The sequence below is a fragment of the Microtus pennsylvanicus genome, chromosome 1, assembly GCF_037038515.1.
Source record: "Microtus pennsylvanicus isolate mMicPen1 chromosome 1, mMicPen1.hap1, whole genome shotgun sequence".
Lineage (NCBI taxonomy): Eukaryota > Metazoa > Chordata > Mammalia > Rodentia > Cricetidae > Microtus > Microtus pennsylvanicus.
Window position 1 is genome coordinate 728,032 of NC_134579.1, and position 13,272 is coordinate 741,303.

General features: G+C 34.8%; 1 protein-coding gene across 3 annotated transcripts in view; it reads right to left on the bottom strand.

Moving 5' to 3' along the window:
- Positions 1 to 527: 527 nt before the first annotated feature.
- Epha6 (EPH receptor A6) overlaps positions 528 to 13,272 on the bottom strand; it is an 895,033-nt gene continuing 882,288 nt past the window's right edge. For all 3 annotated transcript variants that reach the window (XM_075950396.1, XM_075950493.1, XM_075950569.1), the window contains 2 exons: positions 3,875 to 4,024; positions 528 to 2,341 (listed from right to left, as the gene is read on the bottom strand). In XM_075950396.1, the coding sequence (XP_075806511.1) occupies positions 2,227 to 2,341; positions 3,875 to 4,024 (265 nt within the window). In that variant the 3' untranslated portion in view covers positions 528 to 2,226. The remainder of the gene's footprint in view (positions 2,342 to 3,874; positions 4,025 to 13,272) is intronic.

The following is a 13,272-nucleotide window of genomic DNA, read 5'->3' on the forward strand; positions in this document are numbered from 1 at the left end:
TGCAAATTAACTAGAAATAGAATTACATCATCACACTTTTAAATGAAAACTGTTAACAGATTCTTAATGTTGCCATTACTGAATGTAAATCCCACAGAATTTTAAATACTTCTATAGAATTTATTTCATCAAGGTATACAGATGCTGTAGACAGAGTCCTATGATGGACCATATTATTCTATTTCTTATTTTTCTAAATACCTTTTTGCTGTTTTATAAAAATAAATATATATGATTAATAAATTTAATCATTTGTTATCATTTAATAGATATTTAAAGACAGATAAATATGGAAATTTTGTATTTCTCCTAAATGTATCCAGATTTGCGTAAATGTATCAAGCAAATTGCCGAGAGTCTATGAGTGATGCATGGCCATGCATGAAGGTGGCTAGAAAATATTACCAGCTATTTCTGACACACTTACTTAAAAAGGGATGGAATTCCACTCTTTTCTTTTCCTGTTTAGTCAAGAAATACTCTAAAGACACCCTTTTATCTCTATACATGTTTTTTTTTTTTTTGTTGAAATGAGAAAAATTAAGCTGCAACAGGAGGAGCAAAACCAGGAAGATGAATCAGCGAAAGAAATGTAGAAGGATCTTGTATAACAAAAATCTTACAAACAAAACTAAAAGGAAAAGAAGTGAGGATCCCTAAGTGGAAAAAGTTTTATCCTCTCGTAGAATTTCAGCAGGGATTTAGGGCTGTGGAGAGGATGCCTTTGTCTCTGACATTGAATAAAAGTTAGTTCACTATCTGCATCTTTAGACAATCTGATCTGCATTTTTCTTTTTTCAATAACCAGCTTATTCTTCACTCATCACGATGGTAATTTTTGTGGTTTCAAGGGAGCAGATAATTTTATAGTTGAGTTTGTTTTAAAAGGAGCACTATTTTGATAAGCTGACAAATTCACTGGAAAAATACATTTGCTTTTTTTTTGCTGTAAGCCTCAGAGAAGATTATGACAACACATCTCAGATGTGTTATTTTTATATACTACAATAGACTGCAATTTTCACATTATATATGTGCATATATATATGCTTAAATGTGAGATCTATTGATATCATGTTTATGGTATCCATACAAATTTCTTAAAAGATTTTGAGAAGACCTCAGAGTGTTCATATAACTTATTTTTGTGAACAAAATATTTGAATTGTTAAAGTTAGAAGAACACCAGTTATCAATCAACTAGTTGCGTTTATTACATCGGGGCACTGCAAGCTATTTTAAATTCAGTAAATCATTTCCATTTAGTCTATGGCTACTATGTTAGAACTTTTATTTAAGAAAAAGGTCATATTATGAACAATATACTTTCTCAATGCTTTGATAATTGTTTGTCATACTTGTGAGGATGAATTCAAGGCAACAGCCATAGGTTTACTCCATGTGTCTGTCTATGAAAACTATCAGAGTAATGGACTCACTCTTGGTCTTTCCAAGGGTAATTCTTGTAACATACTAGAGAAATACAGCATAATTAGTAAAAAATTAGAGGGGGAAAATCCTCTAAACAACCACCTACTATGAAATGTGTAGAACCCTATAAAGTTAATTTAAAAATATAGACAAACCCAGCCTTAGTATATTGAAAAGCACAGTATTTTTGTCCATCTCCCTCCCCAACAATGCCCTTCATACTGTATTCACACCTGACACAAATGCACTACATGGAGTCATTGATCATTTCTGCAAATCGTTGTAACATCAGGCACCAACAGTTAAGTTATTAAAAATAAAACAATAGTACACCCGCAGAGTTGAGCGAAACTATCAAAAAAGAAGCATGTCAAGTTGGAAGCTACTTGATCACAAAACATGGAAGAATGGTCAACTATTTCTTTCTTATCTATCATCAAACGCTACATACATCTTTGGAGATGCCACACCTGAACACATTCCTTTAGGTTAAGTCCATGAACACTTCCCAAACATTTCTATACAAAGTTACACATTCATGCTGAGTTATTTATCATTATGTAGTGATAATCTGCAGTGGGCCAGAGTTTCATTTGCAGGCTATTCAGAGAGGACCTGTGTAGCAGGATATTGAAATCCAGAGTGGAAGCATAAACGTAAGGTGTGCAGCCATAGTCTGAACAGGAGACTGTGGGTTGTGAAGGGATGTCTGGAGAATCAGAAGAATGAGTTGTAGAGAGTATATCTTTCTTTGTAGAAATGCTGAGGCACAAAATACAGGTGTTTATAGTACTTTCATACATGAAACCCCTTCTCCTGTATGTGCATCATGTGTAAACGTAAAGTCTGTATGCTGCTGACTATTCGTCTCTGATGTCCAATGAGTATGACTCCAATTCGTCTAATATCACTGAAAGAGTATGAAGAGGGAGAGAAGGGAGAGGAGAGGGAAAGAGGAAGGGATGGGGGAGAGAAAGAGAAAGATTTTGAGCTTATAGTTTTAATAAATACAAGCATGAGAAAATGAATATGTAGCTATGTTAAATATATGGAAATAAATGTGTTGGTTAATAGTTAAGTAGTCATATAAATAAATAGTAAAATTTTATGTTTTCTTTTCCTTTGTTCCATAAAATATTTACAAATTCATTTAATCTCAAATTAAATGATATAAAGAAAATTTCCATATCCAGATAGAATGCTTGCGTTTCTATTAGGCATAAAGCTACTTATAATTAAAGTAATTATATAAATTTGCGACAGTCATAGAAAATGTAGGACATGTAGGGGCATATAATATGGGTATGAAAATAACATTAAACAAAATTTAGCAATTTTGTGGAAATAAATAAGGAGGACACATACATATTCTACAACCCTATAATAATTTCACTTTTATGCTTAAGAGATACACAAAAAATGAATACAAAAATCATACAATTCTAAAACACTTATACTAATACAAATTTAAAAGACAGTGAGACATATAATAAAACACTTATACTAATAGAAATTTAGAAAACAGTGAGACATATAAGAAAACCCCATATAGTAGCCGAAACTGCTGAACTAGATTTATAGGTGTGAGAACAGGGTGGGGGGAAGCGAAGAACAATACATAGCCTCTTGATGAATTTTAAAATTTATATGAAATATCTAAATTAGATATACACAGACTAATAAACATTAAATACAGGACAATGATGACCTTGGAATGGGAGCAGGAGAGGTGATAGAACTGGAGTACACACAGAGCTTCAACTGTTTCTATGAATGGATTATCTCATAAACTTGGTGGTGGATACATTGGAATTTGTTACTTCATTCTCTGTACTTATTTGTGCATATATGATAAATAGTTTATAAGTTCAAAAACATTTAGTATTTGACTTTAAAAGCGGTCATTATTTTGAACCATATGAACTTACATTGCTATCTTAAAACAATGGTAATTTAATGATGCCATCTAATTATTATAATATTTTAATCCACATTTGAACATTTCTATTAGATGTAGATAAATGATGGTCTTTGAGAGGATGGAAGATGTCTGATCATGATAATACATAGAAGGATCTCTAAAATGTCATGGTAACACATTAGAGTAAGCAGATTGATCTAATGATGGCAGTAGGTGCTGAATATTAATATATATGAATAACAATTTACCAAGGCAACAAACACTATGTTGATGTAATGTCTATGATTTTAATAAGATCAGTATGTATCTGGGAAGCATTTCCAACAATGTTAAAAATCTATTTGAATTAAATATATTCTTTAAAAGAATAATAGTTGAGAGTTTAACTTACAGCTTCCACTGGAATGATAAAGACAGAAATCACACACTAGCCTTAGGAATGGTATTCTTGATTTGGATGTGTAAATTTGAAATTCCATGAGCCAAATATCTAATTACAGCAATAAGCCTAGAACTACTTACTCGATGCTCATTCTGGAGATCAGATCAAACGTTGTAAAGCCTGCCGCCATGAAGTTACTCTTGTATTGCCCCATCTTTATAGAATCCAACCAGTCACCAACTGTGACGAACAATGGATATTCAGGACCATCGCCAGGGGATTCGGGCATTCTGCAGGGAAATAAATCATAGCATTTAGAAGCCAGAATGACCAGACTTGATCATTTTTTGAAATATTCTTGTAGCTAATATTTTTATTCTCCATTTGAATGAACTCTAATTTTCTGTCTTATTCAGCAAGCAAAACCTTTTTTTTTCTTTTTTTTAAATCAAATCAGTTATTTCTTTTTGACATTTTCTGCTTTTTGTCACTATGGATATAATAATACTTGATAGATCTTTAGAAAACCCATTTTTCCTATATTCCTTTTTATTTTTCTCTCTCATGAAATTGCTTTCAAATTTGATGCTTAGTCTACCCACTTTGTCTACATGGAGAGTTCACTGCTTCTGACCTCCTAGGAATCCACACCCTTCACCACAAGAAAACTCACAGAATCAACTAACCTGGGTTCATAGGGGCTCACAGAGACTGAACTAACAACCCCTCCAAGGGACTGGCCTAGGCACTCTGTGCATATGTTACAGTCTTGTAGCTTGGTCCTCTTGGAGGACTTCTAACAGTGGGAACCAGGGCTGTTGTCAACTCTTTCACTGGCCTTTGGGACTCTACTCCTCATACAGGGTCACCTTGCTCAGCCTTAAATACATGGGGAGGTACTTAATCTTACTGCAACTTGATAATGCCATGCTGTGTTGAGACCAGCACTTTCCATAACAGAAATGGATGAGGAGTAGATTTGCAGTTAGGGACAGAGGGAAGCCTGAGAGGTGGGGGTGGGGCTGAGGAAAGAGGAGGGAGGGGAAACTGCAACTGGGATTTAAAACAATAAATAAATGGGAAATAAAGGAATTCATATCCTTTTCCCTGCCCCACACTTGTTCTTGTGATGGTTCTCCTTTTAATGATGACTTCATTGATCAAACTTCAAAATATGTTTTTAAACATTCAACAATAATAGTCTTATTTAAAAATATTTTCTGATATCATAGAATTTAGTTTCATAAGTAGGGTTTACATATATCTGAGCAGAGTGTATGTGTATAATGGCTCAAAACATAGATATGAAGGCTTAAAATAAAATAAGTCTGGGCTAGCAAGCCAAGGAATATTGATGGTATTATAATAGTATTATCTCAGTTCTTTTAGTTTCTGAAATAGATGCAAAAAGCATTCTAATTGAGAATGTTTTATAGTTTAAGAATAGAAATGGTATAAAGGCATTATTTTGGAAAGGCTAGGAAAGATATATGTGAATGTGTGCACACATGTATATGTAGACATAGCACACATACATATTAGCAAAAGTTGGGAGGAATAAAATGGGATTGATCTTAGAAATTATACTAAAATAACTCAGAATTTTTTACTCATATCAATCTAGTAAAAACTGTACTATTCTTCTTTCAGGAATATTGGAAGATGGTCCATGAAGGAAGCTGTGTGAGGGGATTTCTGAGAGCTCATGAGACAATTTCAAGAGTCTTGTAACCTCTGCTCCTCCATAAGATGGGTTGCTCTTGGAATGTGCTTTTGTGCCTTATCCAGGTGCAGTAAATAGTGGGTTACTTCAGATCACCCATCATCTTACTTATTCTTAATCAGAATGACATTTCCAAGCAAGAGTTTTCCTCCTGACTGTGTACAGCCTAAACTCCTGTGACCTTGCCCTTGGGACTGTGTACAACTTGAACTCAAGTCAATTTTGCTTACATGACCTTGCTTAACCCATAGAATGCCGTTGGAATATAAATTGTCTGACACCTTGGATAAAGTTAGGTACTGCATGAGACATTAGCTTGCCTCATTTTTAGTCTTTCCTCTCCCAGGTCCATGCTGCTAAATAGAGTGACAACATAAGAACATGTAAATATTCTGATGCTTGTAAAAATGTTTGGCACAAAAAGTGTTTGTATAATAATGGATGCGTTACAATAAGAGTATTATTTAAACATTCTCAGACACAGAACTTACATTATCTAAACTAATAATGATAAACTAATAATGATCTTTAAAATATGCTTGTGATTTTATTCAAGTCAATATTTACTAAATAATAAAAATGTTATTATTACAAGTAAATGATAAAACTTTTATTAGACACTGATAGTTCAACTTCTAATTATTTTGTTTCTAAAATATTTTAAATGAATGAAAGTATCTGTAGAATATAATTTGAATATCAATATCTTAAATATTTTCTCAAGATTTTGCTATCAATATTTTAATTGGAACTAGATTCTGCTAATATTCAAAAATACTTGGCTAGAACCCTATGAAGGAAGAATTCTGGGTTTATATATGCTATCTAACTCTGGAATCATTTTGATAAAATATATATGGGAATGAGCATTAAGTTCTAAGGTGAAGACCACTTACAACCAAAATTAATCTTAACATTTAAACCATTCATTTAAAGTTTTGAGGAGCACAAGTCGTACTTATTTCACCACTTAAAGACTAGAAGGTAGTTTCTTACCGTGTAGGACCAAGTCCTTGCTAAAGACCTAGGCTTCATTTTTTTGGATATTTTCTTTGCTACGTTGATTTCTTTCTCTTGCTTTCTAAGTGAGATCCAGTTTAAAGTAAAGGTGGGTGTAAATGGGATAATGAAGAAACTCAGAGGCTTTTGGTTTTTGTATATGTAATAGGAGCTTGTGTATGCTGTACTCTATATTAGGTATGGGTTTCCTTTAATGGTGATTTTACTTTTAAAAAGCCTATTCAGTTCTAGTACATTTCTATAATTCCTGTTTTGGATCTAAGCCATAATGATAATGCTATTTAACTGTGGGCTGTTTCATTCTAGTTAATATCAGAATGATTCACAATTTTACACAAAACAAAAATGAGCCATGCCCCAAATTTGAAAAGCTATCATGGCCATCTAATGACAGATTCTGGATTGTTGCAATGTTTCTTCCAAGATTCTTAGCTGTATATATGTTAACAAATACCATCAAATAAAAATTCATATATGAAATACTAAATAAGAGCCATCGTGGCAAACAGATTCATCTAGATTTTTGAATGGCAGCATTCCTTAAAATCGCTAATTGTCAAGCATGCCCTCTGAATATGCAAGAGAATTCAAAATAGTTTCTGTATAATTTTCTTGAATTATTTAGTCAGGGTCTATAGCATATCTTTTAAGAAATACTGCTGTACTTCACAACTAACTCTCAAAAGATTAGTATACCCTTATTGACTATTAGCATAAGTAACCAGGGGTTAGAAAGGTGAGTGTCTTATTTTAGACCAATATGGCTTTAATAAATGGAATTACTTGTTAAGAGAGTTTTGTTAAAATGGAAGAAAATTTAAAAAATAGTTGAATTGATATTTACTTCATTTTATTATGCCTTTCTTATTTTGTTTTTATTTATTTGTTTGAAATAGTATTTCACTATGTGGCTCAGTCTGGCCTCAAACTCTTGATCCTCCTGCCTCAGCCTCTGGAGTTCCAGAATTATAGACCTGTACCCTGAAACCTAGTTCATATTCTTCTGGATGCATGGGGAACGTCGGATGAGTTTCTTTATCTACACTGGGTTGGCACTGGTGCAACTCTTGAGATTTTACAATTTTTTGCAACTGGTGAGTGGAAATGTGAATTGCTAACTTTGTCATTACTGTAGAAAACCGATCGAAGAATGAACGCCCCTTACAGCCGGTAAAGGGCTGGAATGTTTCCCCACTGAAAAGCATTCACATTTGCTCCCCAAATACTGCGATGTCATAATTTTCTTTCTCGCACACACTTTAGTAAACTAGATAACTTCCTGGCCTTTTCTGCAGCTGCCTTGGCACTTGATTTAGTAAGGTCAGAGGCCACACATTGTTTACAGTGCCTGTGTGTGGCAATTTTGATTTCACTTTATCTTATACTGAAGTTGAAAAATGCTGCTCTATTCTGGCTTTCAGAGTTGGACACTATCATCCTCACATGAATTCTTTCCATTGCCTAATAAACAATAAATGCCCTTTCTTATCAAATCAGTACAGTGATAAATTCAGTCTATTTTTTTTTTTTTGCTGAGACTGTGAAAATTTCTGGTCCTTGCTGATTAGTGGAGTTGCTCACCTGAAACAACTTCATAGCACAGCCAGAAGCTCATATTTTAAAAGTATATATTGTAAGCGGGATGTAGCAGCTTACACCTTAACTTTTAACACTAAGGTATATTACAAATTTCACATGAAGTTCCCAGGTTTTAATGGCTATTCTTTTCTATACTTGGTTAACTCATATGTCAACATTTGAATATATATATATATATATATATATATATATATATATATATATTCCAGAAAGTCATTGAAAGAAAATTTTACTTTGCATTCTTTCAGATTTTCAAGATTTTTACATTGAATTCTTTACAATAGAGCCTATTATTTAACTTAATCACAAATTACCAAAATAATTTTGAGACTAAAAATTAAAACACAATTTGACTAAAATATCCTAAAGTAACAAATGCTTAGAAACATGTATTTTGCCTCTACTTAATGCTTATGGGTAATGAAGGTATAATATTTTCAGTATGATTCTTAACTGTGTTAAGTTGTAGGCATTAATTTTTGTCAGATTTTATTAATTAATTCTTCTGTTTTTAATTGTTCAGATTATTTAACATGCATAATAAGATTGATAACTGGTGAAACATACAGAAATTATAATTAAAATAATCTCTCTGAATTCTGAGAACCCAGCACGCGGTCCCAAAAGAGAGACTGAATCTCAAAGAAAGCGTCTTCTGTGAGGAAATCATCCAGAGTAAAACCAAACATCACATCACATGCAGCCACAATGCATTGGGAGTGTCTGTCATCATTTCATCATGGGATCAATTCCCAGTGCTCCACAATGACAGCAGCACAGCATCTGAGCCGAGCAGAAAGCGTCGTGGTGTAATGATTGCTACTGCAGGAAGAAAGAAGCAATGCAAGTATGTGCAGCACCAGAAAATTCAATCTGCAGAAACACCCAAGGATGTAATTCTGGAACTATGATCTTGCTGTATTTCCTTCATCTCTCTATATTGTAGTAGTTATATCTGTCCACAGCCAATGTTCTTTAAGTGGCTGTACATTTCAGGAGGATGTTTAAGGAGTATATGACTATTTATCTGCTGCTTATCTTTGAGGGGGGGGTATGCGCTCAACGTCTTTGTATTTACTCAGCAAAAAAGGAAAGCGACAGGCTGTGCTACACCAAAATATTTTAAAGGCCTTTTAATAAACTTCATCTATGAAGTCTATTAAATAAAAATAAAAATGTACCTTCTTATACTCATATGTTCAGAATAGTGCTGGGCTGAGAAAGATCTGGAGATTTTTCTGCTGTTCTATACTGCAAAGTCTAAGTGAATATGGATCCTGGAGCTGATGAACTTTGTTCTCTTGTGTTTTTTTTGACAAGCAGCCTCCTTGCATCCCCCTTTCCTTTCTGAGCCATGGGAACATGATAATTAAGGAAAGAAGTAATGAAAGTACCCAGTAGACACAATGATTAGCATACAGTACAGCTCAAAAAGTGGCCCTAGCTGCTATTGTTTATAACACAGGATATGTATCTATCAGTATTAATAGGCAGTATTGGAATTATCTAGCTGTTCATAGAATGGCTTATTCAGTTTAGATTTTCTAATGGGTGGGTAAGAACTTCCACTTTTTGACCAAAACTTCATATTCTTCCTTCCTTCCTTCCTTCCTTCCTTCCTTCCTTCCTTCCTTCCTTCCTTCCTTCCTTCCTTCCTTCCTTCCTTTCTTCCTTCTTTCCTTCCTTTCACAAAGCTGATTATTTTACAATTTATGCACAGGTTTGACCAGGCAGCTATTTCTGTATGATAAAACATCAATAAAGTGTCATGAACAAAATCAAAACAAAACACATTTTCTATGGCTTGTTTATAGGCATAAACAATTTTGTAGATGTTGATAATACAGAACCTAGTCAGCATTGTGAAAAATCTTTTGAAAATGGATGGAAAATTGTATATTAAATTGTTGAAAATTATCAATGGAATACAAGATGAGTGTATTCCATTGATAATAGTGCTATTTGGTCTTAGGTTTCTCATCATTTTCTGAAGCAGAAGCATTACAGTGTTGACATGGCTGTATTTCTACTTTCCGCATTTACTAGAAAGCAAGTGCTTGAAAATTCAACCATACAATTTTATGTACTAAGGAAGATAGTAGTTAAAGTTACTAAGAAATATTCATTTACAAGATCCCTAACTATGGCCAGTGAATAGTGAAAATATTTACAATGTGCTTTGGCTTGAGCAGAACATGACTAATGAGCTCATAGACCATTCCAGACCAGCCTATCTATCTGAGCAATTGCTGCATATCCCCAGATATCATCACTGAATTGATGTTTAAAAAGCACAAAATTGTTTGCCAGTGATTTGCAGCAGGTTTGGAACAGAATTGGAAATGTTTTCTTTCCCCACGACCTACTCTTTCCCTTCCTCTTTTTTTTCTTTTTGCAATACTAAGCATTGAAAGTAGGAACTTGCTTATAGTAAGCAAGCAAGGGTTCTACCACTGAGCTATATACACTAAGCCCAAGGAGTGTTATTTCCTGATTACATTTTTGTAGCATTGCCAAAAAGTGCAGCTAGCTGACCGCAATCTAGTAGACTTAGCAGACATCAGAGCCTGGAGCGCTGGAAAGGATGGAGAATAAATGTGCAGGGAGATGTGGTAGGTTGGGGAAGGTAGGTAGGGCTTAGTGAAAGGACACCATATGGTAATCAGACCACTTTGTGTTATTAAACTTCAGATAGCCAGACAAATCCCTAGACTCTATAGATTATACCTGCTTTTAATTGGGAACTACAAGGTTGATCCTGAGTGTTGTGGGAGCAAGAACAAATAGAGGGAGGAAACAGAAGGACAGTCAGGCATTGGTTCAAATGTTCTTCTGCACATAATCCTGATCTCAAGTACCATGGGACCATTACAAATAACTCTTTGAGAGGAAATTATTATAAAGTGATTAATGAGGGTACATTGATATTACATTAATGGAAGGTTGCATGCCTCCATCAAGAAGGTAATTTTGAAAATCTGTTAGCAGTTAGCTGGATTTAACGACATTCTTATATTAATCACTGTGATCTCAGATATGTCCATATTTTTTTACAACAGTGCATTAGGAGCTCTACAGAAATTAGAATACGCCTATGGGGAAGTATCAGGCAGAGGGATATCAGCAGAAGACAAGAGTAAGAACTGCTCTTCCCAGTCCTGAAAGCCTTGGCTCAACATCTTTTCTGTAGAAAACACTCAGGTATTTGCAAGGAAAGGCTACCAATGAGATTTATGAAATCTCTAATTTACTGGCATCAAACTATTAACTGTGGGTTCCATAGCCTTCCTTATTCTCCTTAGTTATCTTAATTTTCCCTCCACTTATTACCGTTGCCAAGACAAAGAGCAAAAGTTTCTCAAGTAAATTCTTAAGACAATTAAGGCAATTAAGGGTGAAATAAAAACCATGGGTATATTTTTGATGAAAAAACAATGTCTGTGTTGGTGTAAAAAGGAGAGAAACCTGGAGTTGGGGACACTGGAGTAAAGGAGAATCTAATAATGGCTGTGCATTACCCACTTAGCCTCTTCTGCGTACACACGCACACACACACAGCGCACACACTGCATAAATGTGTGGGCTGCATAAATGTGGTCATGCAGAAGCTAGAGCAGGACATCAAATTTTTTATTTTCTGCCATAAAGCCTTGAGACAGGATTTCTCACTGAACTGGAAGTTTGCTGTTTTGGTTTGACCAGCTGCCTGGCCAGCAAGCTCTTGAGCTTCTATTATCTCTATCTCTGATGCTGGGGATACAGTCACATACAGTCATGCTCAGTTTTTTTTTAATGTGGGTGTTGGGGATTCAAACTCAGATTAATGCTCATATTTGAAGAGCAAGCACTCTTATGCCATCTCCCCAGCTGGCATGTTTTAGAGGCATTCAGTCACAAAGACTGATGGTCATGTTTCCTTAATCCAACATTTATCTGGGACAGGCAAGTGTTCTTGGAACTTGGGAGATGGAGGGGCTTCTCATGTGGAGCCTGTTGTTGTTTTATAAACACAAAACCAACCAGGCCATCTCATTACAATAAAGTGTCTCAGTTCTCTGAGATTAGAAACAGAGTGTGTGGATGACAGTGGGAATATGGTGCAAACGGGAGGACAAGGAAATCCAATTCTGGCTCTTGTGATAATAAGAATAAAGATTAGTTTCAGGCATGATACCCTGGGAACTCCGGCTCATTTTGTTTCTCAAACAAAAATATATTAAAACAAAAAGTTCATGTGCCTCTGTCATGAACAAGGAGAGAAAAATCACTCACTAAAATTTCCCTTTCTTTCAGAGAGATTAGGTTTAGGAATTGAACCAATCTGACAACTTTATATGAAGGATGCAACTTCCGACCTGTGTGTGGTGAGACTCTTAGAGAATGACAGAGACTCCATCATGGATCTCGGTCTCTCAATCAGCACCCTGCATCTGCCTTGACCTATCTATCCTTTTTCCATTTCTTTGGTCGTTTTCTGATTTGACATTCTTCCTGAATATTTTATAAATAAGATGATTACTCACAGTGTCAAAATGCAGTTAAGAAAGTGCTGTGTCTGTCTATTACAGATGATGACTAGAGTCACTTCACAGGTAGATAGCTTTGCTACAGCCACCGGGAAGTCTGTTGGCCCTGGGTTACAAGAAGCCCAGAGGTAATGAGTAATGAGTTGGCTTTAGGGGTGTGATGTGATGTCTTCTTCCATGAAGGCAGACTTATTTTGTAGTATGTTTCCATTATAATGTTCTCTCAATAGTGAAAGCATGAACACTTTATTTTCAAAAAAAATATTAAAACAAAAATTAACAAATATTTTCTCGACTTATGTTGCCTGTAAGAGACTGGTATCTGGAAATCAAAGTTATTGTTATGTATTGATCTTTATTTTGACTTTGTAGTCCCTCTTTATTACCTCATAAATGTTATTAAAAACTATCCTTTTGAGGCTGCTCCTGAACCTGTGTACTTCCCTGCTAAATCCAGCTAAACACTCCTCTTTGTGTTTACTGAAGCTTTGTGAAGGCTTGGGTATCACATTCCTTGAAACACTTTCTGTTTTGGCTTTTTATGCTGTAGATCCACCTTTATTTCCTGCATTTATTTGGCTTTTTTATGCTGTAGATCCACCTTTATTTCCTGCCTTTCCAGTCTGGCTCTTCTTTCTCAGTCTCCTTTGGTTATTGTTTTCTTGGGATC